Here is a 25018-nt window from a genome sequence, read left to right on the forward strand (position 1 = left end):
CATAGCACAAGTACACAGACTTCTTCTGGGCACCATGGAATCAGAGTAGTGGGAAGCAAGAGACAGAGAAAAATAAGCTAACTAAAGCCAAAATATGCTTCACATCCTTTTGCAGCACGAGGAATCAGAAGAAATGCTGATTGTAAGAAACAAGAGGTGCATTTTTTTTTGGTCTGTATAAAGCATGTTTAATGGCCCTGGCTGTAACTTGCAAGTAATAAGAACATTTATCTTCATTCCCCACACATAAAATGCCTGACAGGGTTTTATCAAATAAAAAGCCAATATGCCATAGGTATCAGTAAGTAACTTCAGCGGCTATTTAAATCCTCAGTTTTTGACTCCTACTCTAAATGTTTGCTGACAAAGCCCAAAGCCCTGGCAACTGCTTCACCATTTACATTCCAAGGTTAGGGGTGGGGAATGGCACCTGAAAAGCTATCTGGGAAGAGGGCTGACCATCAGCTGCTGACAAACATCACAGAAGCTGCACTTTTCACACATGAAGGTACAGGGCTAGGTCCTCAGCTGATGTAAATCAAGACAGCTCTGTTGACTGCAGTGGCACTTCACTGATTTACACCAGGTGGGGGTGTGGTCCAAACAGTGTCAGAGAGTGAACCTCCAAACTCTTCTTACTGCACCCGAACAGTGCACCACAGGGCGCATTGACTTCAATGAGGCTTCACACAGCGGTAAGCAATATGGCCCCAATTTAGCAAAACATTAAAGCATATGCTGAAGTCCATCCATATTCAGCAAAGCACGTCAGCATATTCTTAACTTTAAGCAAGTCCAAGAGGAACTGGAGCACCTGTTTAAAGTTAAGCACATGCTTAAGTGCTTTATAGAACACAGATAGACTCCTGAATCGAGACCTTACCTCAGTAGTGACTGTTTGGAGGAAGGAGTCCTTAGAAAGGAACTGTGGACTCCAGACACACACTTTGACGTGTCTCATATTTTCCCCTATATCCTAGATTTCAAGAATCCAGAAGCCCCAGCAGCCTCTTGAATAGAATCAGGGAAGAACCTGAAATTCAATTTTCAGGTCCAGAGCTGAATTTTTCGAAAGATGAGTGTATTCAGATGGAGGGTTTGATTTGGGCCTGGACGTCAGATAAAATAAAAAACTCTGACAACAAGAATCAGGGTTTCCTCAGTACTCAACCTGCTATAACTGAAACCACAAGGAACCACAATTTCATATGATCTTGATGTAAAACCAGATTTGCTCAAAAGCAGGTCCAAGATACTAACAAGATTCATCAGATCTTCAGCACACAGTACATCCATCACATAAGCCATTTATTATGGAATGGCATTAGAACTCTGGGCTGAGAGTAAGAGATTTTAGGTGTAGCTATGGTAGGTGATTTAGGAATAGATTTATATGTTACTTTGCTAATAAAAAATGTATCATTCTGATAAAATATGAGACATTCATAACTAAACTATAATCCACATATTAAGGTGTGCTTCTGCTGTACTATATAATATGTTGATTATGTTTAAAAAAATAACTGGATGCGTCTGAAAAATAAGAAATAAATGTTTTATCTAGGTATTTATACCACATCACTCACAGTGTATCTGAATATCTGAAACTGAGAAGCCACATTCAAAACACTGCAACTACAACTTAAAAACTAATTAACTACAACTTAAAAACTATTTTCTTCTGGAAAAGTTACAATTGTTCTTGAAAATTTCAAAATGCAACTGGTTTTAATGCAGCCTCACTAGTAAATAAAGCTATGAAAAAGTTTCCAACAAACCGCTAATTGTCCAAAACTCATCTGCGTTTTGTGTTGAATGACAAACCCGAAACTCAGACCAGATTTCATTGAAGGTTTGCTAAAATTTGTGGACTTTGGAGGAAACTTGGACCTGCTTTTGAGCAAATCTGGTTTTACAACAAGATCATATACAATTGTGGTTCAGTGTCAGTGGTTTCAGTTATAGCAGATTGAATACGGAGGAGAACCCAGATTCGGAAATATTTTTGCATATAAATACAAACTAAAATAATGCTACTCTTATATAGCCCTTTCTTCTGTAGCTCTAAAAGCACTTTACAAAGGATCATTATCCCCATTGTACAGAGGGGAAACTGTGACAAGGAGCTGAAATGACTTGCCCAAGGTTGCTCAGCAGGCCAGTGGCAGAGCTAGAAACAGACAGCATGTCTCCCGTGTCCCAGTTCAGTAGTTTGTCCACTAGGCAACACTGCCTCCCAAGTTGAATTTACTGTGATTGGTGGAATGATATTATTGATCACTTGCAAATATCCTGCTGAGCACTGGTCCTTCATGAAAATGTTTCTAAATCCTTAAAGTTCCATGAATTTGAACATGAATGAAAATTTGGGTGAGAATTTGTCCTGAAAACTGCATTATTCACTATTCATCATTTGTTATGCTTATGTTTATGTAACTGTCCAGGGAAATACTGGAAGTCAGATTCTGCCACCTCTACTTACACTGACTACAGGCACCCCCCGGCTTACGCAATCGTTCCGGAACGCCTTGCATAACTCGAATTTTGCGTACGTTGGAAATGTATACCCCTACATTACGCAAAAATTGCCGCAACTCAAAAATCCTATTTCTGGCTTATGGAACTTTTTCTGTAAGGGCGCATTTGCGTAAGTCGGGTCTTGCATAACCCAGGGAGCATCTGTAGTGCCCTAATATGTTGACTGCCTGCAGAGCAAGGTACCAATCAACATATGTAAGGGAGGAAGTATCAGGCCTTGAATAGTAGGAAATAAAGCAAACAGGATGTGTTTAATTCTTGTTTTTGATTCAAGACCAGAAATACAAAACTTGTTCATTCTGTTGCAGGGAGAGATGTTCAGGACCGAGGGAGGCATTTTATTACCATTAACTGCAACCCGTTGATAGGTACTATTGATTTACCAGTGGTTTTGCCCTAGAGTTAGTGATCCCTCCACAGAGAAGTGTCAGAGGGAGAGTGTCTGTAGCAAGAGCAGTTCAGTTTAAGAGCTGGAGCTGGGAAGTGCAGCTGTTTCTGATTGTCAGACTAAGAGAGGAAAAAATGAAGTAGGGTAAAGCACCTTCTCTCAGTTGAAATACTGTTAGCTAAGAAGGGCAGTTTAACTACTAAAGAAATGTATATCAGTTTTTCTTCTGTACTTTAGCTTTGCACATACTGTATCTGCTCCTTTACAGCCTGGTCCAAATGACACTGAAGTCAGTGGAAAGAGTTCAACTGATTTCACTGAGTCTTGGATCAGGCCGTATGGGTTTGGGCACTGATTCAGAAAAGCATGTAAGCACATGGTCAATGGGATTTAGGCACTGAAGTTAATGGGACAACTCACATGCTGAAAGTTAAGTACTTTCTTACAAGTACAATTTGCAAAAGCACCCAAGTGATTTAGGAGCATGCATGCCATTGATTTTCACAGAGGGTAAAATTTTCAAAAGCACCTGACTGCTTTGCTGAACAGGTACCAGATTTATTGGCTTGCGGGATGGACTGAATGAAGGCCTAGATTCTGATACCTTTACTCACATTGAAAAGTACCTTACTCCACAGATAAGCCACTAAAGAACATGTTGCCGTTTTTCCTCAATATGAGTAAGGGCCTCCATTCTGCAAGTCTGGTCCAGGTATTTATTTTGCCATTTAATATGTAAATACTTTATGGCTCAACTCCCTATTTCTTTAATGGCATCCTTTTACAAAAGGAGCAAGTATTCTTGAAATAGTTTTAAAGTTGCCTACATGAAATAATGTCACTGATATACATGATGAGCTCATGCGCTGCAGTGCTGTGAGCTGAGCTGGGCAAAATGGCTTGGGTGGACAGGTTATACTTGAATCGTCATCTGAGGAGGACTTGAACTTGGGCCTCCCACATGAGAGTCCTAACTACCATGGTATAGAGTCAGATATTTCCTTCTCTTCCTCCCTAAAACCCAATGATTAGGGCGCTCTCTTCAGAGGTAGGAGATCCAAAGTCAAACCCCTGCTCCCCATCAGGCAGAGGGGGGGATTGAAAACGGGTCTCCCACATCATGGGTGAGTGGCCTAACCTCCAGGCTAAAGTTATAGGGGGCAGCAGTCATAGCCACACCTCCCTTCCCACTTTGTTAATCTAACCCTTTTAAAAATACCCAGGAACAAAATGTGCCAGGCCAAGCCAAGTTTCATTCAATGCACAATCGACTTTCTAGATTCACTGAAAATTTCAGAATTTTTCCATTTCAGTTCAGCTCAAAACAATTCCCTCTCCCCAAACTGCCAGTGAACCGAAAAAACAGTTATTCCCCCAGCTCTAGTTCGGAGTACTCTCAATGAAGTCAGTCGGAGCTGGGGGTATTCACTAACTCAGGGCCTAGAGGGAAATGCATGCCAGGCAGACTGATTTTATATATGCTGGCAAATGTCCTTGTTTAGTCCTTTTAAAAGGCCCAAATTAGCCTAGTGTATTTTTTTAAACGCGCTATGAAGATTTGGTTTTTAAACTGACACTTTCCACCTAATCTATTAATTGTGAAATCTAGTATAAACAGCCCCCTTACTGGCCTCTCTGTGAAAGCTGGGGATTAGAGGGTAAACCTGTTACTGGTTCCTGCATAAATTGAACAGTGTGTGTTATACATGCATATCATTGCTAAGGTTTAAAAAATGCCCAATATTAGGGAAACAATGCATACATGAAAGCTGCTTTCAGGGTGGAAAATGAAGATGTATGGATTTCATTTTAAAGCGACATTAGCAGATTTAAAAATCCTGTATGTTTTAAAGGCGAATTTCTGGAGTTTTGCAAGAATTTTAAAAAAATCTACAAGATTTTCAATAGTGACTAATGTTTTAAGGTATCCAACTTGAGGTACCTTACAGGGACTGATTTTCAGAAACTCTTGAGAACTCTTCCCCTGGAAGTTCAGCTTCATTAAGATAGGTACCAAAACATTGAGACACCCAAAATCATTAGTGATTCCTGCAATATCTTGGCGCCAGCTCACTGTTGGCCATTAACATACTGTTCACATTTTGCATTTCTCTTAGCTTGGGTAGAACCATTTTGCTTCCTGGTTCTCAAGCACAGGCCCGGGGCTGCAGCTCTTGGAGGGGTAAACAGGGGAAGGGAATGTTTAACCTCAAACAAAAATCTAAAGCCAGCCCTGAACCAGAAGTGAACTTTGGATCATGGCAGGCCAGAGGAGACCAAAGCAACCTACTCTGGAGAAGGGATAGGAAACAAAGAGCTGAGAGGAAAGGAAAGGACAGTCTTTACTGTCTCCTTAACAGCTCCCAAAGACTCACATGTCCTCCTCCCCAACAAAACCTGCCATATCCCCTCCCTGATCTACCCTAACCTCCCCAAAGTGCTCCCCCCAGCATCCTCCTGCACTCATCCTCTTGAATCACGCCCCACAGAAACCTTCCATAACTGTGCCCGTCCCACCACCAAAATCCTATCCCATTTATCAGGAAAGACTAATTTTTGAGACATCTTTCACTGCACAAACAATATCAGTAATGCACCCAGAAAACAAGTTTTCATCCTATGGGCAAGACATTTGTTATAGTTTGTCTTTTGTCATTGTAATTTCAAGATCCTAGCTCCATATTATATGTATTGGGGGGTAATGTCCTAGTCCAGTTGAAAATGGGTTGAATCTCATGTCAGTATAGCACATTTTTGTCGTTGTGCTGTGAGCTTACAAGTATTCATTGCAATGCTGTATGGGACAGAGCTGGGCAATTTCTTCCTCCAGCAAACAGTTTATTCACTGAAAAATGCTATATGGGAGAGCAAAGTTCAAATCCCTGCTCCACTATCTATGTAGATATGTATCAAGAATGGAACAGCTTCAATACGAGAGACAGAGAGACCCACAGCAAACTATAGCCCAGCCGCTAGGGTGCTTCCCCCACAATGTGGGAGACCCAAGTTTAAATCCCTGCCCCACATGCAGCGGACAGGGGAATTGAACCTGGGACTCTCACATCCCAGGGGAGTGCCCCAACCACTGGACTACAGGTCAGAAGGAAGACAATGGCTGCAATGATTTATTTCATTTCCTTTGCTTTTACGATAAAACGTGCCCAGAAACTACACCAAGCAGTTTGCTTTGATCTAAAACAAACAAAAAAAATTCAACTTTTTCCTTTTTGCTGAAATTCTTCAGATTTTTTTTGCATTCAATTCAGGTTGAATCAATTTTTAATTTTTTTTATTTTTCAGAGCTGCCAGCAAACTGAAAATCCAGCTGTTCTCCCAAAGCTAGTAAAGAACTATCAAAAATGGTAGCCCAGTCTGGGACCAGAAATGATACAAAGCCTTTGCTGCTAGGTCTGATTTTTGTGATGGACCCAAAATTAATGTCCCAAGTAAGGGTCTGATCCCCGGCTCACTGAAGTCAGTGGAACACTCTTATTGACTTCAGCAGGCTTTGGATCAGGACCTAAATGAGAGCAGTCCACAATAACTCAGCAGCTATGTGGAAAGAGAGAAACCAAAGTCCTAGAAGGCCTTCAAGTTTCCAAACCAAACAGCACCAAGAAGGTTTACTCTAGCCTTGTGAAATGGTAGCTAGAGCCCTGCACAGATATAATTTTATATCCACAGATATCCACATCCGCAGATATAAATTTGTATCCATGCAGGGCTCTAATGGTAACTACAGAATTCTCAAGGGCATGAGAATTTCCTCTGAATGGAAGCGGTGAATAATGTAATGTATATGATGAGTGACTTTGTCACCGGTTTAACAGTAGGAAATGTTCATTTTCTGATTCTAGAAAAGACGGTGCAGGGGGGATGCATCAATCAGAGTTAGCCACTAAATCTACAACATTACAGAAGGAGAGAGATTTTCAAGCACCCAAGTCAGTGGGCCAGGTAACAGTGTCACTAGGCTATTGCTCCAGTGTTGCCAGGCTCATTAAAAAAAACTACTAAGATCAGCCTCGTTCACGGCAAAAGCACTGAAAGGGCTTGACTCTTGTCTGTGGGTGCAGTGTGACTGACATTTACACTCACCCTTCACCCACAGTCATCTGTGGCCACGAGGGGTGGCAGGGAAAGCAGCTTTAAGCTCAGACTAGTACTCAGTCAGATCCCCTCCTCTAAAGGCTAATCTAGAAGATGCGCTGAATCAGGGTCTCTTCTGCATGTCCTGGCTCTGCTCCCTACTCAGCACACAGTTCCTACTCTGTGAGCAGTGCTGCCCGGTTCAACCTCAGGAAATCAGGGGTGGGGTGGGGACTTGCACTACGTTATCCCACTTCCAGGCAGATTTGGTGCCACTGGCAGCCTGCAACATGGGTTCCAACAAGGAGAAGTGAATCAGACCCACTGGTAGGAAAAAAGACCCTCCCAATACATGTCGAACTGTAGGATCCATATTATATTTTAAAAGAGCCACTAACACCTCAATACAAAAGAGTCTCCATTTTGTTATTTTCTAAACTTTGCCTCCCTCCCCCTTCTATTGAACTGAACTTAGAATCCCCTTAATTTCTCAGCTTGATTTTCTATTCTTTTCTTCAAAATGATGTATATGGAGGGGTGGGGTGTTCTCTGAGCAGCATAATGTGCTTCACGGATGCAAGCCAAGTAGCTATTTAGGCAACCACTAGGTCTGGAAACAATCGTTTCCATCATTCCCAACACGTGTGTCCGCATAATTCCATGCTCTCATTGTCATGCAAAGAGGTTTGTAGAAATGGCCGGATACACCCAGAAAGCAGAAACAAACAAAGCTCATTATGTTAACCAGAGATTCCACCACATCCTCCACTTACATATAGTAGGGCTTTCAATTTTAGGCAGTGTAGCGCGCAGACCATTGTGGAAGAAAGTTACCCCAGTGCAGAAAGGCTGCACAAAGCTCTCGCCATTGTTGAAGCCGCACTGCAGCACTGCCCCCAGAAGAATCTCAACCATGTCAGGATGTAGGGGACCCCCATGGGGTAACCAGAACAACAGGCTGCGATAGCCACTCTGAGAATCAGCACTCTACAGAGAAACACTATTTCACCACCACCAGTAGGCTCCCATCTCTTCTATATCCCGTTGGAATTTTTCTGGCACACGTAACCTACCATCCTTGAAAGGGAAAGTTCTGTTAGATGAGGTCAACTTTTAGAGTTCGTTCCACTGTCACTTGTACTTCATAGAATAAAAAAGGAAGATGCATGTGAATGAAGTGTATGACTGCTAAATATCTATGCTAAATATCTATGCTGCCCTCCATCCACTCTTCCTGTCAAAAGACTCGCATGCAAGGAAACAGGGTATGGCAGGTGCTTTGCCCAGCCATGCTGAATACTGCCCATTGGTCAGAGCATTTTAGCCTGACTCTGCATGGGCAAGGGCCCCTTGGAAGTCAACATGGCATCATTCAGGCACCTGCATAGAGTGAGATGCCATGAGGCCTTGGATTCTAAAGTCTTTGGGAGTAGGTGCCCTCATTTTGATCTAACAAGAGCAAGGCACATCTTTCAGTGCTTACAGAAAACAACAATCTATACCCCAGCATATTTGTTATTGACAGACACTCTGTTACTTTTAATTAATTAACAATTAAATAATAAATTTTGCTGCACCTTTCAGTTCCAGATTCAAGCTGGAGGGGGAAACTCTTGCTCATCCCATTGGCTGTTTGTAAGCCTTTTCAGTCCAGTGCAGACGAGCCACCTCCTCTACCATTGCGTGCTGGGTGACACACATTTACAACCAGCTGTACCTTTGAATGCCTGCAAGGCCTATCCTGTTTTTAGTAACACATTTAGCTCCTCAGCATTCCATGCTCCCCAGGGGCACAGCAAAAGCAGGGAGCGGTGATGGACAAGAACTGTTAAAGCCATCCCTTCCAGCTGCTGACCTCTGCACTAAGGAAAGCCAAGGATTTCTTTGTATGGTTTTATTTACGCTGCACCAGCTATCAGTCATACTACCTGTTTTGTTTCTTTAAGATGCCATGTTTTCAGCACCCACGCATCCCATCACCACCAAAAACACAAGAATGAAGAGCAAGGAAGTGCTATCCAAATGGCCAAGCACTGGAATGCCCTTCCCTTTAGCAATATCTTCTCAGAGAGAACGAAGTCTAATTCTTCCCTCTGCCACTCTGGAAGCATATTGACAACATACACCAAGCGATTCCAGGCACGTTCATCTTAACGAGTCAAGCAAAACGACTGGGTAAAAAATGAACATACGTACCTGGATAAGAGAAACATTGTGTAGACTAAGTCTGAAGAGGTAGTTCCTGCAGGAGAAAGAAGAAGAAAAAAAAGTTGTTAGATTAAAGAGAACTTTTTAAAAAAGGAAGGGCGGGAGAGAAGAAAGCGAGGGAAAGTTGTATACTTTTGGCTAAAAGGTATGGTCATGCATTTATACAGGCAGTGAGCCTTTCCAAGAAAAGTGTCCACGTGATCCACCAAAATAACAAAAGGAAATGCTAAAATGGTGCCTCTTGTTTCACAGAAATGTAGGGCTGGACGGGGCCTCTAAAGGTCATCTAGTCCAGGCCCTGGCACTAAGGCAGGACCAACTAAACCATCCCTGACAACAGTTTGTCCAAACTGTTTTTAAAAACCTCTAATGATGTGGATTCCACAACCTCTCTTGGAAGCCTATTCCAGTGCTTCACAGTCCTTATAGTCAGAAAGATTTTCTTAATCTTTAACCTCAATCTCCCTTGCTGCAGAGTAAGCCGATTACTTCTTGTCCTACCTTCAGTGGACATGAACAATTGATCCCCATCCTCTTTATAACAGCTCTTAACATATCTGAAGAGTTATCAGGTCCCCCTCAACACTTTTCTCAAGACAAAATATATCCAGGGTTTTTGTTTTAACATTTCCTCATAGGTCTTTTTCTCTAAACCTTATCATTTCTCCTCTGGATTCTCTCCAATTTGTCCACATCTTTCTGAACGTGTGGCGCCCAAAACTGGACATGATGCTCCTGCTGAGGCCTCAGCACTGGCAAGCACAGCAGTACAATAACCTCCCTTTGCCTGTCTTTTCATGAACTTTGTAACAAAACTCTGAGCCAATTTGTAGCCAAACTTTCCAAAGCCTGTAATGGAGATGTACAAAGAAACCTTAACGACTAGGGGCCTGATTCAAAATCTTCAGCTAGCCCAAGGCCAATGCTGCTATACTCCTATTTGCTTCTGGGAGAGGGGATGAGATGGAATCTGCAGACCTGGGCTCAGAAGAACACGGAAAGCAGGGAAAAGGGCAGCTGCATTCCGCTAGGCGTTCTCCACACACACAAAACTTGCAGCGAAATCAGTGCAAGGGACTGTGGCCTGAACCTGTGGTCTGTGCAGCAACTCCCCAAGCCCTCACACCCGAGCCATGATGTAGAATCTTCCCAAGCAAAGAGGATTCTGGGTCAGAGGCAGTGGAGACAGGTTCTGACATGACAGTTCTTGCTGTCAAGGGCTAAAGGGGGCAAGGGGATGGCCAGATGGCTATGGGAGACAAAGGGCCTAGGCATCCCCACAACACACTCATGATCTGTGCAGACCTAAAAGAAATATTGACAGATTGTTTCCTTTTTTCTGTAATCATTTGTGTTGTGTAGGTTTTTATGCTTAATAACCTTGACTTAATGCATTCACATTTCCACCCAAGTCTAATGAATACATTAAATATAGTACATTCATAAATACAATAATATAATAAAGAAAGAAAGATATAGCATGATCTAGTAGCTGGAAGCTGAAGCTAGACAAATTCGGACTGCAAATGAGGCACAACTTTTTGACATGCTAATTAACCATTGGAACAATTTATCAAGGGTTGTGACAGATTCTCCCATTGACAATTTTTAAATCAAGGATTGGATGTTTTTCTAAAATACATGTCATTTATTTTGGGGAAGTTGTATGGCCTGTGTTATACAGGAGGTCAGATTAGAGGATCACAATGGTCCCTTCCACTCACCTGCACAGGAATAACCGATATAGAGGAGCATGAGACTCTGCAATGATCCCTATCAAAGCAAGTCACAGACTATACTAAATGAATGATTTCCTGAGAAGTATTTAGGCAGTGTGGCCTAACAGAGCACGAGACTGGGATTCAGGAGACTTGGGTTCTAGTCCCAGCTCTGCCACTGGCTTGTTGAGTGATCTTGGGGAAGCCACTTCCCTCCCTCTGCCTCAGTTTCCCAATCTGTAGCATAGGGATAATGATACTGACCTCCTTTGTACTGATCTTTAAAATCTACTCAAATCTTATAGATTCATAGATTCATAGATATTTAGGTCAGAAGGGACCATTATGATCATCTAGTCTGACCTCCTGCACAACGCAGGCCACAGAATTTCACCCACCACTCCCACAAAAAAACCTCACACCTATATCTGTGCTATTGAAGTCCTCAAATTGTAGTTTAAAGACCTCAAGGAGCAGAGAATCCTCCAGCAAGTGATCCGTGCCCCATGCTACAGAGGAAGGCGAAAAACCTCCAGGGCCTTCCAATCTGCCCTGGAGGAAAATTCCTTCCCGACCCCAAATATGGCGATCAGCTAAACCCTGAGCATATGGGCAAGATTCATCAGCCAGATACTACAGAAAATTCTTTCCCGGGTAACTTGGATCTTACCCCATCTAAAACCCATCACAGGCCATTGGGCCTATTTACCATGAATATTTAATTACCAAAGCCATGTTATCCCATCATACCATCTCCTCCATAAACTTATCGAGTTTAATCTTAAAGCAAGATAGATCTTTTGCCCCCACTACTTCCCTCGGAAGGCTATTCCAAAACTTCACTCCTCTGATGGTTAGAAACCTTCGTCTAATTTCTAATCTAAATTTCCTAGTGGCCAGTTTATATCCATTTGTTCTTGTGTCCACATTGGTACTGAGTTTAAATAATTCCTCTCCCTCTCTGGTATTTATCCCTCTGATATATTATATATATATTATATATAAATCTATTCACTTACTGATGAAAAGAACTAGGTATTATTATTATTAGCAAAATGTGTCCAATGTATCTTTCCAAGTTCTCACTTAAGAGCATCTCCCCAAATCCAGCAGTTCTTTTGTACACTGAAAACATCCTTCCCTTCTCTTACAGCTGTATAACCTTCCATGTACTCAGTTATTAAATTCAGAGGGGTAGTCGTGTTAGTCTGGATCTGTAAAAGCGGCAAAGAGTCCTGTGGCACCTTATAGACTAACAAACGTATTGGAGCATAAGCTTTCGTGGGTGAATACCCACTTTGTCGGATGCATGCAGTGGAAATTTCCAGAGGCACGTATAAATAAGCAAGCAAGAACTCCTTTCCAAATGCAAACCGATGGACATCATACCAAATGGATGAAGGTTAAAAATCCATTGCTATCTACATACTGCACAGACCACAGTGAAAGATTATGACACACACTATCAAAGAAACTGAGGAACCACCTGATCAGCATCCTATACAGCAAACAGGAAAACATCAAAAAAGAGCTCTCCAACCTGGAGACTCTCATAAATAACCAACCTTCCATACAAACGGACTTTACTAAAATAAGACAGGAGATCTACATTAAACACTTCACCTCTCTACAAAGGAAAAAGGACTGTAAGCTGTCTAAAATCCTACCTCCCACATGGGGCCACAACAGTGGTAACCCTAACTCACCCAGCAATATCGTCAATCTATCCAGCTACCCGCTCAGCCTGGCAGAACAGTCTGTCCTATCTCGGGGACTCTCTTTCTGCCCTGCCACCCCCACAAACATGATACAGTTCTGCGGTGACCTGGAAGCCTACTTTCGCCGTCTCCGACTCAAAGAATACTTTCAAGATAACACTGAAAAGCACACTGATGCACAGATACCTTCCCACCAACAGGACAAGAAGGAGAACTCCACATGGACTCCTCCCGAGAGTTGAAATGACAGTCTGGATCTATACATAGGATGCTTCCGCCGACGTGTACAGGCAGAAAGAGAGGAAAAACAACATCACTTGCCTCATAACCTAAGTCGTGCAGAACGCAATGCCATCCACAGCCTCAGAAACAACCCTGACATTATAATCAAAGAGGCTGATAAAGGAAGTGCTGTTGTCATCATGAACAGGTCTGACTACCAAAAGGAGGCCGCCAGACAACTCTCCAATACCAAATTCTACAGGCCACTTTCCTCAGAACCCACTGAGGAATACACTAAGAAACTGCACCATCTACTCAGGACACTCCCTATACTAACACAGGAACAAATCAACATACCCTTAAAGTCCCGACCGGGGTTATTCTACTACCACCCAAGATCCACAAACCCAGAAATCCTGGACGCCCCATCATCCCGGGCATTGGGACTCTCACTGAAGGACTGTCCAGATATGTGGACTCTCTACTCAGACCCTACGCCACCAGCACTCCCAGCTATCTCCATGACACCACTGATGTCCTGAGAAAACTACAATGCATTGGTGATCCTCCAGAAAACACCATCCTAGCCACCATGGCTGTAGAGGCTCTCTACACATCCCACACACAGATGGAACACAAGTTGTCAGGAACAGTACCCCTGATGATACCACAGCACAACTGGTTGCTGAGCTCTGTGACTTTATCCTCACGCACAATTATTTCAAATTTGATGACAATATATACCTCCAGACCAGTGGCACTGCTATGGGCACCTACATGGCCCCACAATATGCCAACATTTTTATGGCTGACCTGGAACAACGCTTCCTCAGCTCTCGTCCACTCACACCCCTTCTCTACCTACTCTACACTGATGACATCATCATCATCTGGACACATGGGAAGGAAACCCTGGAAGAATTTCACCACGATTTCAATAGTTTCCACCCCACCATCAACCTCAGCCTGGACCAATCTACATGGGAAGTCCACTTCCTAGACACCATGGTGCAAATAAGTGACGGTCACGTTAACATCACACTATACCGAACACCCACTGACCGCTATGCCTACCTTCATGCCTCCAGCTTCCATCCCAGACACACCACAGGATCCATTGTCTACAGCGAAGCGCTGAGGTAAGGTAGCATTTGCTCCAACCCCTCAGACAGAGACCAACACCTACAAGATCTTCACCAAGCATTCTCAAAACTACGATACCCACACATAAGGAAATAAAGAAACAGATCAACAGAGCCAGAGGTGTACCCAGAAGCCCCCTGCTGCAAGTCAAGCCCAAGAAAGAAACCAAGAGAACTCCACTGGCCATCACATACAGTCCTCAGCTAAAACCTCTCCAATGCATCATCAGTGATCTACAACCCATCCTGGACAACAATCCCTCACTTTCACAGGCCTTGAGAGGCAGGCCAGTCCTCGCCCACAGACAACCCACCAACCTGAAGCATATTCTCACCAGCAACTACACACCGCACCATAGTAACTAACTCAGGAACCAATCCATGCAACAAACCTTGATGCCAACTCTGCCCACATATCTACACCAGTGACACCATCACAGGACCTAACCAGATCAGCCATACCATCACCGGTTCATTCACCTGCATGTCCACCAATGTAATGTATACCATCATGTGCCAGCAATGCCCCTCTGCTATGTACATCAGCCAAATTGGACAGTCCCTGCATAAAAGGATAAATGGACACACAGATATTAGGAATGGCAATATACAAAACCCTGTAGGAGAACATTTCAATCTCCCTGGACACACAATAGCAGATTTAAAGGTAGCCATCCTGCAGCAAAAAAACTTCAGGACCAGACTTCAAAGAGAAACTGCTGAGCTTCAGTTCATTTGCAAATTTGACACCATCAGCTCAGGATTAAACAAAGACTGTGAATGGCTCGCCAACTACAAAAGCAGTTTCTCCTCCCTTGGTGTTCACACCTCAACTGCTAGAAGAGGGCCTCATCCTCCCTGACTGAACTAACCTAGTTATCCCTAGCCTGATTCTTGCTTGCATATTTATGCCTGCCTCTGGAAATTTCCACGACATGCATCGGACGAAGTGGGTATTCACCCACGAAAGCTTATGCTCCAATAAGTCTGTTAGTCTATAAGGTGCCACAGGACTCTTTGCCGCTGTTATTAAACTGTTTCTCAACAGCTACAGACTTAGGGCCTGTCTAAACTGTGCAGCAGTGTGCACTACAGAGGTGTGATTCCAGAAGCACACTGAGACGTTGTGCACTAACTGATCTGCATCAGGAGGCTGCATGCACACTAAAAGTTCCCCAGTGCACTTTACTGCAGTGCTGTTTCAAACAGCATTATGTTAAAGCATGCTAGGGAAATTTAGTGAAAACCAGCAGAGTCTACACAGACAAGTTAGCGCGCAACAAGTTAGTGCACTTAGAAATCACATTGTTGTAGTGCACATTGCCACACTGTGTAGAAAAGCCTTTTAACAAATATTACGCCCTGCAATGAGCTCTGTTTCACAGACCCATGGCACTAGGGTTACACACACCTATGGACTTGCTCAGACTGGAATTTTGATGCAACAGCTGATTTTTCTTGGATCCCTTAGGAAAGCACATGCTAATTTAACAAAAATAATAATGCAGCTCCAGTGTGCAAGTATCATGAAATAATCCTGCTCCTGAAGGTGTTAAAGCATGTCACAGGGCCTGAAGTCTTATAACACCCCGAGGAAGGAGTTCTCATGATAACTGGCTCGGAGCTGGTTTCCTGTTGTTAAGCATGCTATTTAAATGCATTGATTTTGGAAGTCTTATAACACAGATTCCAGCTCCTTGTTTTAGTCCTGTGAAGCACGGGGTGGTTTGACTGAGGGATAAACTTTTAATATTAGATTTTTTTTTCACAGTGGAACAGATTCAGCCAAAAACTTAAAGGAAGATGCATATTCAAAGGAGATGGCTTTCCCTGAGCCCAAAAGAGCTGCAGAAAGAACAGAGTCTGTTTAAAGACAAGCATATGCATCAGCTGTGAGCTGTGGTCAGGTGGCACACAACCCTCCATCAGTCAAGGATACTAAAAAGTTCACACAATTATCTTCTCGACTCTTCATACTAATGTTACTCCTGGTGGAATTCTGCACCAAAAAATTAAAAATTCTGCATAGAATATTTCAAAATTCTGCATATATTATTTGTCAAAATAACACAATATCATCACACCAGTTTCAATTATTTTGGTAATTTATTTCAAAATACCTGTCAGCAAGTATGTCTGTAACAATACAGACAACAAAAAAGATTCAGGAAATGTTTTTAGACAAATATATTCCTTACTAAGCATATCAATACAGAACTCTGAGTAATAATTAATTTCAACTACAGTACGGAACCATATTTCCCACACCACTCACAAGCAGTGCAAAGGCTTGGGGGAGTCAGGGTCATGGAGGAACTGAGAAAGAGGGAAGTAATTGCTGGGAAGGAGCCTGGGTATAAACTTGAAGGGTTGTTGGGTATTGGTGGGGAAAGCATGGAACAGGTTTTTTTGGAAGGTGGGGAGAGATTGTTAAGGAGCATCCCCGTGCAGACCCTGGCTGACCCCAAGCCTCTCCCATTCAGTCAGGCACATCTGCGCCTGTCCTTATGTCTCTGTGCCCCTACTCAGCCATCCCCCTTCCCTCCTGCACACCTCCCCCTCTTCCCATGTGGCCCTGCACCTCCCTCCCACCATGGCCCTGCGCCTCCACTCCCATTCAGTCCCTGCCCTAGTCTGTCCTCCCTGACTAGCCCTTATGAGCCCCTCTCTGTGAACCCCAGCAGCCCCACACTATCTGTCTCCCCATATTCCCTGTCTCCTGACCTGGCCCAACAGGCGCTGTGAAGAAGATAGGCTCTTTCTCTTCCCTATCCTGGCTGGAGCTTGCCAGGAGCCACTGCTCTATTCTAGCACCACAGCGCCCTCTGGTGGGCAAAGGCGGAACTGCAGCAATTTTTCAGCAGAAACTATTTTCTGCAAGAAAAATAAAAAATATGCACGGCACATGAAATATGCACATGCGCAGTGGTGCAGAATTCCCGCAGGAGTACTTTAATGTATACCTCTGTCCTGCAAACACAACTCCGTAAGAATGGAGTCCTGTATGTTTGTCATCTCTCCATGGAGAAAAATGGGCCCCATTTACAAATACAAAGATATTTTTTCTTATTTCTCACCCAACAAACTCAACATGGCATCTGAGATCAAACTGAGTTCTTTTCTTCTCGCATATCATCATCAGTAATAGAAATTCTGCTGGCCAGATTACGCCCTCAGTGATGCCTGTTCAATTCTTTGGCTTTTAGTGGCTTTACACAATTGTAACCGATTGAATCTAACAATTCTGTTGGTGATGCACAAGAAGGGATAGAATCCAGCTCAGTTGCTCTTAGCTGTGTTGGCCCTGCAGGGCTAACAGGAGGAAAATGCAGCAAAAATTTATTTTACTCACTATATTCAGCAAATGTGACTCTGAATATGCCCAGGGAGAATATCTGCTGAGTAAGAAGGCACCATTTTTACACAGTCACTTTTAAGGGTAGAACTGCAATTTAAGGCCCCTATTTAAAAGGGTACTTTAAAAAGGTACCTCAAAATGCCCCTATTGATTTCACTGGGACACGTGCGTTTCTAAAAATCCCCCAATTCTTATTTCTTGTATTACGGTAGCACCCAGAAGCCTCAACCAAGACTGGGGTCCCATCGTGCAAGACAATGTATATATTCGTAGTAAGATCATGCTTTTTCTCTAAGTCCCCAATTCATGAAAGCACTTAAGCACATGCTTAACTATAAACTCATGCTTATATCCTATTCACATGAATGGAATTTAGGCACATGCTTAAGTACTTTTCTGAACAAGAATGCTCTCCACAATCTGGACCTAAATACCTGTTTATTTGAAGGTTTCTTAGAGCTTCACTGTAGTACAAATCCCACAGATAAAAGTATTTATTAATTGGCTGGCCTGAAAATGACTACATGCTCCTCGTGCCTACCACCACATCGCATGAGCTGTTACAGAAAGGGAACAGTCTTGATGCATCTTAAAGAGTGGAAAAAACATATCCACTTCATTCTCCTTCCAACAACATTCCACAGTCAAATCTGCTTACTGAGTAGCCACCTCATTTGGCCAAACGCACCCTGGCTGAACTTTGTAACACGGTACCACATTCTTCCTCCAAAACTGCCTTAACTTGAAAGAATTGTATGGAGGGTAAAGTGCGTTGTCTCCAAAGCACTGAGCCCATGCGGCTGAAAGAGAAACTGGGCATTTCTAATGAGACGCCATTTAACATGATCTGGAACAAAAGCCGAGGTCTCCTCTAGAGGGTTTATAAGTATTTTACAATATACTTTCAGGCACACCAGTCTACAAACAGATGTGTACTCTGCTCTCTGCAAAGCCCTCTCTCTTTTCAGGCACCAAGTCTGTCAGCACGATGCCTATTGATTAAAATAAATCTTCCTTCTAATGAAAAGAAATCCTGATCCAGAGCTCACTTCCGCCGCTATAAATCAGGAGCAGCTCGAGCAGAGTCAGTGGTGTTATACCAGTTTAAAATGGTGCCAGAGAAAGGAGAGTCAGGCTTCCATTACTTTTAAATGTGGTAGTTCATTTTCACCTGTATTTACCGTCTTTCTCTAAAACCAGAGTAACTCAGCTGTGCTTCAGAATGACCTCTACTGAAGACTGCAAAGCCACAAATTTTTCCAGTGCTGGTGGTTAGTTGGGACGCACAGAGGCAGATAATGTTAATTCACAATTAAAAGCATGGTTTGTGGGGGGAGGAATGACACCCCTCTATCTCTCCACTTCCACATTCTCTCCTTTTGGGACCACCCAACCCACTGATACAGACTGATTGTCCTAGATGAGGGAAGTGTAAAGCCAGCCCTGGCTTATAAGCATCCTGACACGTGATCTGAGAAACTAGAGACTTCAGATATATCAATGTAACTTTGGGAAGGAATTTTCTGTATTTGTACAACACCTGGCATAGTGGGGTCCTGGACCATGAAAGGGGCTCCAAGGTGCTACAATAATATTCTAAAAGAAGAACAGGCGTATTTGTGGCACCTTAAAGACTAACAAATTTATTAGAGCATAAGCTTTCGTGGGCTACAGCCCACTTCATCGGATGCACAGAACGGAGCATATAGTAAGAAGATTAGATGGATGGATGGATGGATAGATGTTGGAAGTTGCCATACAAATTGTGAGACGCTAATTAGTTAAGATGAGCTATTATCAGCAGGAGAAAAAAACTTTTGTAGTGATAATCAAGATGGCCCATTTAGACAGTTGAAAAGAAGGTGTGAGGATACTTAACTAAGGAAAATAGATTCAATATGTGTAATGACCCAGCCACTCCCAGTCTCTATTCAAACCCAAGTTAATGGTATCTAGTTTGCATATTAATTCAAGCTCAGCCGTTTCTTACTGGAGTCTGTTTTTGAAGCTTTTCTGTTGCAAAATTGCCACCCTTAAATCTTTTACCGAGTGGCCAGAGAGGCTGAAGTGTTCTCCTACCGGTTTTTGAATGTTATGATTCCTGATGTCAGATTTGTGTCCATTTATTCTTTTGCATAGAAACTGTCCAGTTTGGCCAATGTACATGGCAGAGGGGCATTGCTGGCACATGATGGCATATATCACATTGGTAGATGTGCAGGTGAACGAGCCCCTGATGGCGTGGCTAATGTGATTAGGTCCTATGATGGTGTCACTTGAATAAATATGTGGACAGAGTTGGCATCGAGCTTTGTTGCAAGGATAGGTTCTTGGCTTAGTGTTTTTGTTGTGTGGTGTGTGGTTGCTGGAGAGTATTTGCTTCAGGCTGGGGGGCTGTCTGTAAGCGAGGACTGGTCTGTCTCCCAAGATCTGTAAGAGTGAGGGATCATTTCTCAGGATAGGTTGTAAATCTCTGATGATGCGCTGGAGAGGTTTTAGTTGGGGGCTGAAGGTGATGGCTAGTGGCGTTCTGTTATTTTCTTTGCTGGGCCTGTCCCGTAGCAGGTGACTTCTGGGTACTCTTCTGGCTCTGTCAATCTGTTTTTTCACTTCAGCAGGTGAGTATCGTAGTTTTGAGAATGCTTGATAGAGATCTTGTAGGTGTTTGTCTCTGTCTGAGGGATTGGGGCAAATGCAGTTGTATCGTAGAGCTTGGCTGTAGACAATGGATTGTGTGGTATGTCCCGGATGGAAGCTGGAGGCATGTAGGTAAGTACAGCGGTCAGTAGGTTTCCAGTATAGGGTGGTGTTTATGTGATCATCGCTTATTAGCACAGTAGTGTCCAGTACAAATACAGACAGACATCATTTTCCTTTCCAAATGCAAACAGATGGACATCATACCAAAAGCACTAAAGGTAAGTAGTGCAACAGAAAAGCTTCAAAAACAGACTCCAACGAGAAACTGCTGAGCTTGAATTAATATGCAAACTAGATACCATTAACTTGGGTTTGAATAGAGACTGGGAGTGGCTGGGTCATTACACATATTGAATCTATTTCCCTAAGTTAAGCATCCTCACACCTTCTTTCAGAGTAGCAGCCCTGTTAGTCTGTATCAGCAAAAAGAAAAGGAGTACTTAAGGTGCCACAAGTACTCCTTTTCTTTTCACACCTTCTTGTCAACTGTCTAAAAGGGCCATCTTGATTATCACTACAAAAGTTTTTTTCTCTTGCTGATAATAGCTCATCTTAACTAATTAGCCTCTCACAGTTTGTACGGCAACTTCCAACTTATCTGTATGTATATATATATCGTCTTACTTTATGTTCCATTCTATGCATCCGATGAAGTGGGCTGTAGCCCACGAAAGCTTATGCTCTAATAAATTTGTTAGTCTCTAAGGTGCCACAAGTCCTCCTGTTCTTTTGGCGGATTCAGACTAACACGGCTGCCACTCTGAAACCTGTCAAATAATATACTAGTTACCAGAACTGGGTACAGCAGACAAGGTAAAAACAAGATACAGACTGAGGTGTGAGACAAGTCCTAACACCTTGCTTTGGCATTTTGCTAGAAGCCACATTGTTTAGGAATGCAAGGCCGGAAGCTGGAACTCCTGTCTTCTCTGCCCTCCTCTGTAAGGATCTGGGGACTAGATCCCAGGTCTGCTGATATTCCCACGGTGCCAACAGGATCCCCTGCAGAGACACAGCCAGGCAGTACTGTGGAAAGTAGGTGCCGTAGGAAATACCACCCAAGAGACTCAGAGTGATGGTACCTTATGGCCCTCTGACTGGCCAAGCGTCCTATTGAACCCCAGGAAGTTGTCTGGGCAGCCACATAGATTTCAGCCTGCTGCAATGCCAGACTTTGCTGGATCTCCTGATCTCCGGTCTCCAACTCCAGCCTGACTCTGACCCTGACTCTTGCCTCCTGATTCCAGCCTGGTACTGCCGCTGATCTCCAGTCTCCAAGCCCAGCCTGGCTCTGACCCTGATACTTGCTTACAGGCCCTGGCTCTTGCGATTCCTCCAACTCCTGCTCAATGACAGCTGTGACTGCTAAGCCAGACTGGCTATGCCCTAGTCCCTTACACTGCGGAGCTATAGGCCTAAAGAATATTTTGTACTTCTATAGCACATGACAAACATAACTTAGTCATGTTTCACAACCCCCTTTTGCAGATGGGAGAAAAGGAGCCACAGAAAGGTTAATGACCTGCCCAAGAGCACACAGCAAGGCAGCAATAGAATCAGAATCAATATCTATGTGTCCTGACTGTCAAATCTCATGCTAAACTGGCCCACAATACCCCCACTGATGCCCAAATGTGGTTTGAATTTCTAAGAGGGCTATGTAATCCTCTGAAGTTGTCATCTGAAGAAGCCTAGGGCACTGACAGATGATTCCAGGCTTCTTACTCAGAAGGGGTTGATTACATGCCTGCTCCATCAAGTGATGCAAACACTACTCTACTGATTCATTTACAGGGCCCAGCATATGGATGCTGGAGAAAAGTTGATCTGCCAACATCTCCCTTGCAGCTTGTAATCTCATCGGCCAGTAATTTTGTTTCTATTGAAGAAAAACTTGTCTGGAACATCATTCTTTCTTAAAAATCAATAGTCGCTCCGCAGAGAACTGTACTAAATGGCACACAGTAATATGTTGCAGTTACTCTATAAGCAACTGCTTTTCCCTTAGTAATGTTTCTCTGTGATGAATCTAGGCAGAGCTACTGTAGAGTTCTCTTAGTTGGGATTGTTTTGGAGGCAGCATATCATTCCGATTAATCAGCTGTCCCACTTAAGAAAGAAGCCCACTAGGACTTCATGTTTGTCACTGTGCCACTCATCATGGCCATTTGGTCCCTCACACTGGCAGTGAAGGTGAAACTCAGATTCTTCTGACTCCAAAAACACAGGCCCCTGACCAGCCATGGGAGAATTGCCATCAGCTGAAGCAGTATAGGGCTTATAACATGCAGTTGAGCAGTTCTGGTTCTGTCTAATAGAAGGTAATGGTGTGCATGCCAGTTCTGAACAAAAATACAAGGACAAAAATGATATTCCGAGAAATCATAACAGCACGGAAATTCGGTGTGGATATGCCTTAGCAGTAGCAATGAATTAAAAACAAAATAGGGAACATTTCAATGAAATTGTTAATGGAATTTCCACCCTCTTTTTCATACAACTACAGAGCTGGCTGAATTTTTTTTCCCAAAATCTCATATTTGGCGGGGGGGATGGGGGGACACAAAAACTTCCATGATACTTTCCCCTGACCAGCTCTGGTTATTAGCAAAAAGAAAAGGAGTACTTGTGGCACCTTAGAGACTAACCAATTTATTTGAGCATGCATCCGATGAAGTGAGCTGTAGCTCACGAAAGCTTATGCTCAAATAAATTGGTTAGTCTCTAAGGTGCCACAAGTATTCCTTTTCTTTTTGCGAATACAGACTAACACGGCTATTACTCTGAAATCTGGTTATTAGGTTATCTAGTCCATCCCTCTGACAGGTCACTATATTCTCCCACGCATTGCCCACGCAAGCTGTATTAATCTCAAACTATAGGGGTTTGACTACTTTCCTACGGAGACTATTCCACATTCTAATGCATCTCACTGTCAGCAAGTCTTTCTTACTATCACCCTATTACTTTTAGTTACACTCTGTTGTGCCATCTTAAATAATTCCTTTTAGGTGTTTACATCATTCACATCTGTATTGGTAGTCCCTCCCACCTCCTTAAACATCATCACTTAGCCCAAATGTCCTTATTTCACTTTTTCTGTTTTCCCCTCAAACTCCAGATGATCTCTACATTCTCTATATGCAGATGAAGGCATGCGGGGCTGGTGATGCCAGTTCACTGCTGACCAAACCCCTTTCTCTGCTCCTGTTGAGTTCCTTATGCCCTTTGAACTCCACAGAAACTTTATGTTTAACTCTTAAGCAGACGGAGAAAGAATCACTTTAGGTCGAACTATCCATACAAAACTGCTATATCACAAACCTTGCACCACAGCCAAAGGTAACAACTCCATTAACACAAGGTTAAAACCTGCTCTGCAGCACCATGCAGTGGTCCTGAGAGGAGTGCATTAGAAAGCAACCTCTCTAAAGCAGTGGTTTTCAATCTTTTTTCATTCGTGGACCCCTAAAAAATTTTGAATGGAGGTGCGGACCCCTTTGGAAATTTAACCTGTGGTCCACAGACCCCTATCATAGAAGTCTTAGACTGAAAACTGACTGAACAAAATTCAATATTAAATGTTGCACAGGGTTGGCACAGCATTTGACGCAGTGTGAGACAGGGCATTAAACTGTGGACTTCTGGGTTTTGACTTGTAGGTGGGAGTATTCGCATACTTTGATCAAAAAAACAGAATGTCTTTTCTAGGTTCTGAAACTTTATTTTCATAGTCACCTTTCGCAGACCCCTTAGACATAGTCTGTGGACCCTCAGGTTGAAAACCACTGCTCTAGAGCTTTCAGAAAAACATCATGACCTTGTGTTTGCTTGTACCCAAGTCTCTGGAACATATTTTTTTAACTTAATTATCCTGTATGGGCTATTAGAAGCAAGTATCTCTCACGGGTGATTTATTTTGTGATGGGGTATCACTGACATTCATTTTATCTGATGTGCAAGGCACATTTGCAGTCTAGCCCTCATTTGTGAGGTTAGGATGATTTTCATAGAATCCACATTGTGCTGCGATGGTCTTTCACACAGCGCTGTCTGTGAGACTATGTCTTGAGTTAACTGAGACCCTCATGTGTGGATACCATGGTGATGGGAGGTTATAAGATTAGGTACCTGATTAAACAGGCTATTTGGCAGAAATGCAGATGGTGCCACCCTGAAATTATAATTGAGGAACATTTGTGTCCATTGCTAACAAAAGGAAAAATAGGTTAAAATGCCCATTGTCACAGCTTCAACTCCTGGAACAACACCTCTTATTTGTTCAATTACAGCAGCAACGGCTTGTGTGCACTGGCCAGCACCAGCAACCTAAGTCTGTTCGTTTGATTCTATGTTCTATTTATTCTGAAGTAATCAAAATGCCCATGCTGAATGCTAGGTAAATGTACAAACTTTACACAGAAAAAAATTATACAGTGAGCAAACTGGACCAATGTTCAAAGATTCCAGAAGCCACAAATTAAATTTTTTTTCTTCCATCTCCATCTCCTCAACAGATAGCTGAAGAGACTGCTAAGACTTGGAGCATGATGTGAAGTCAGCAAATTCCAGCTCTTGGGTCCTCTCACCTGGATGGTCTCTAGCACCTTCATATGTAACCTAGGAGCTGCTATCGGAAGTGCCTGAGCAAATTCCAGCTAGCAAAGTACCTTATGAGAGGGAAGCCCACATATCTCAAAAGCTTGTGTCTTTCTCCAACCGAAGTTGGTCCTATAGAAGATATTACCTCACTCACCTTGTCTCTCTAATATGAGAGATAAATCTACCTCTGAACTACCTGAGGATCAATCCATGTAAAGCTCTATGGGTTAAAACCTGCACTTTAAATCACATTTGTTCCCCGTGTAAAGAAACTCTGTGCACCCCTAATTAAGGTTTAAACTGGCAGTAATGTCTACTCATACATTTCTCACCCT

At 43.0% G+C, this 25018-nt stretch overlaps 1 protein-coding gene across 6 annotated transcripts in view; it reads right to left on the bottom strand.

Moving 5' to 3' along the window:
- The window catches only part of SEMA5B (semaphorin 5B), a 354318-nt gene that overhangs the window by 126121 nt on the left and 203179 nt on the right, over positions 1-25018 (bottom strand). For all 6 annotated transcript variants that reach the window (XM_007071886.4, XM_037912502.2, XM_043525271.1 and 3 more), the window contains one exon: positions 9212-9257. In XM_007071886.4, the coding sequence (XP_007071948.2) occupies positions 9212-9257 (46 nt within the window). The remainder of the gene's footprint in view (positions 1-9211; positions 9258-25018) is intronic.

This window comes from Chelonia mydas, chromosome 11 (assembly GCF_015237465.2).
Source record: "Chelonia mydas isolate rCheMyd1 chromosome 11, rCheMyd1.pri.v2, whole genome shotgun sequence".
In the NCBI taxonomy this organism is placed as follows: Eukaryota; Metazoa; Chordata; order Testudines; family Cheloniidae; genus Chelonia; species Chelonia mydas.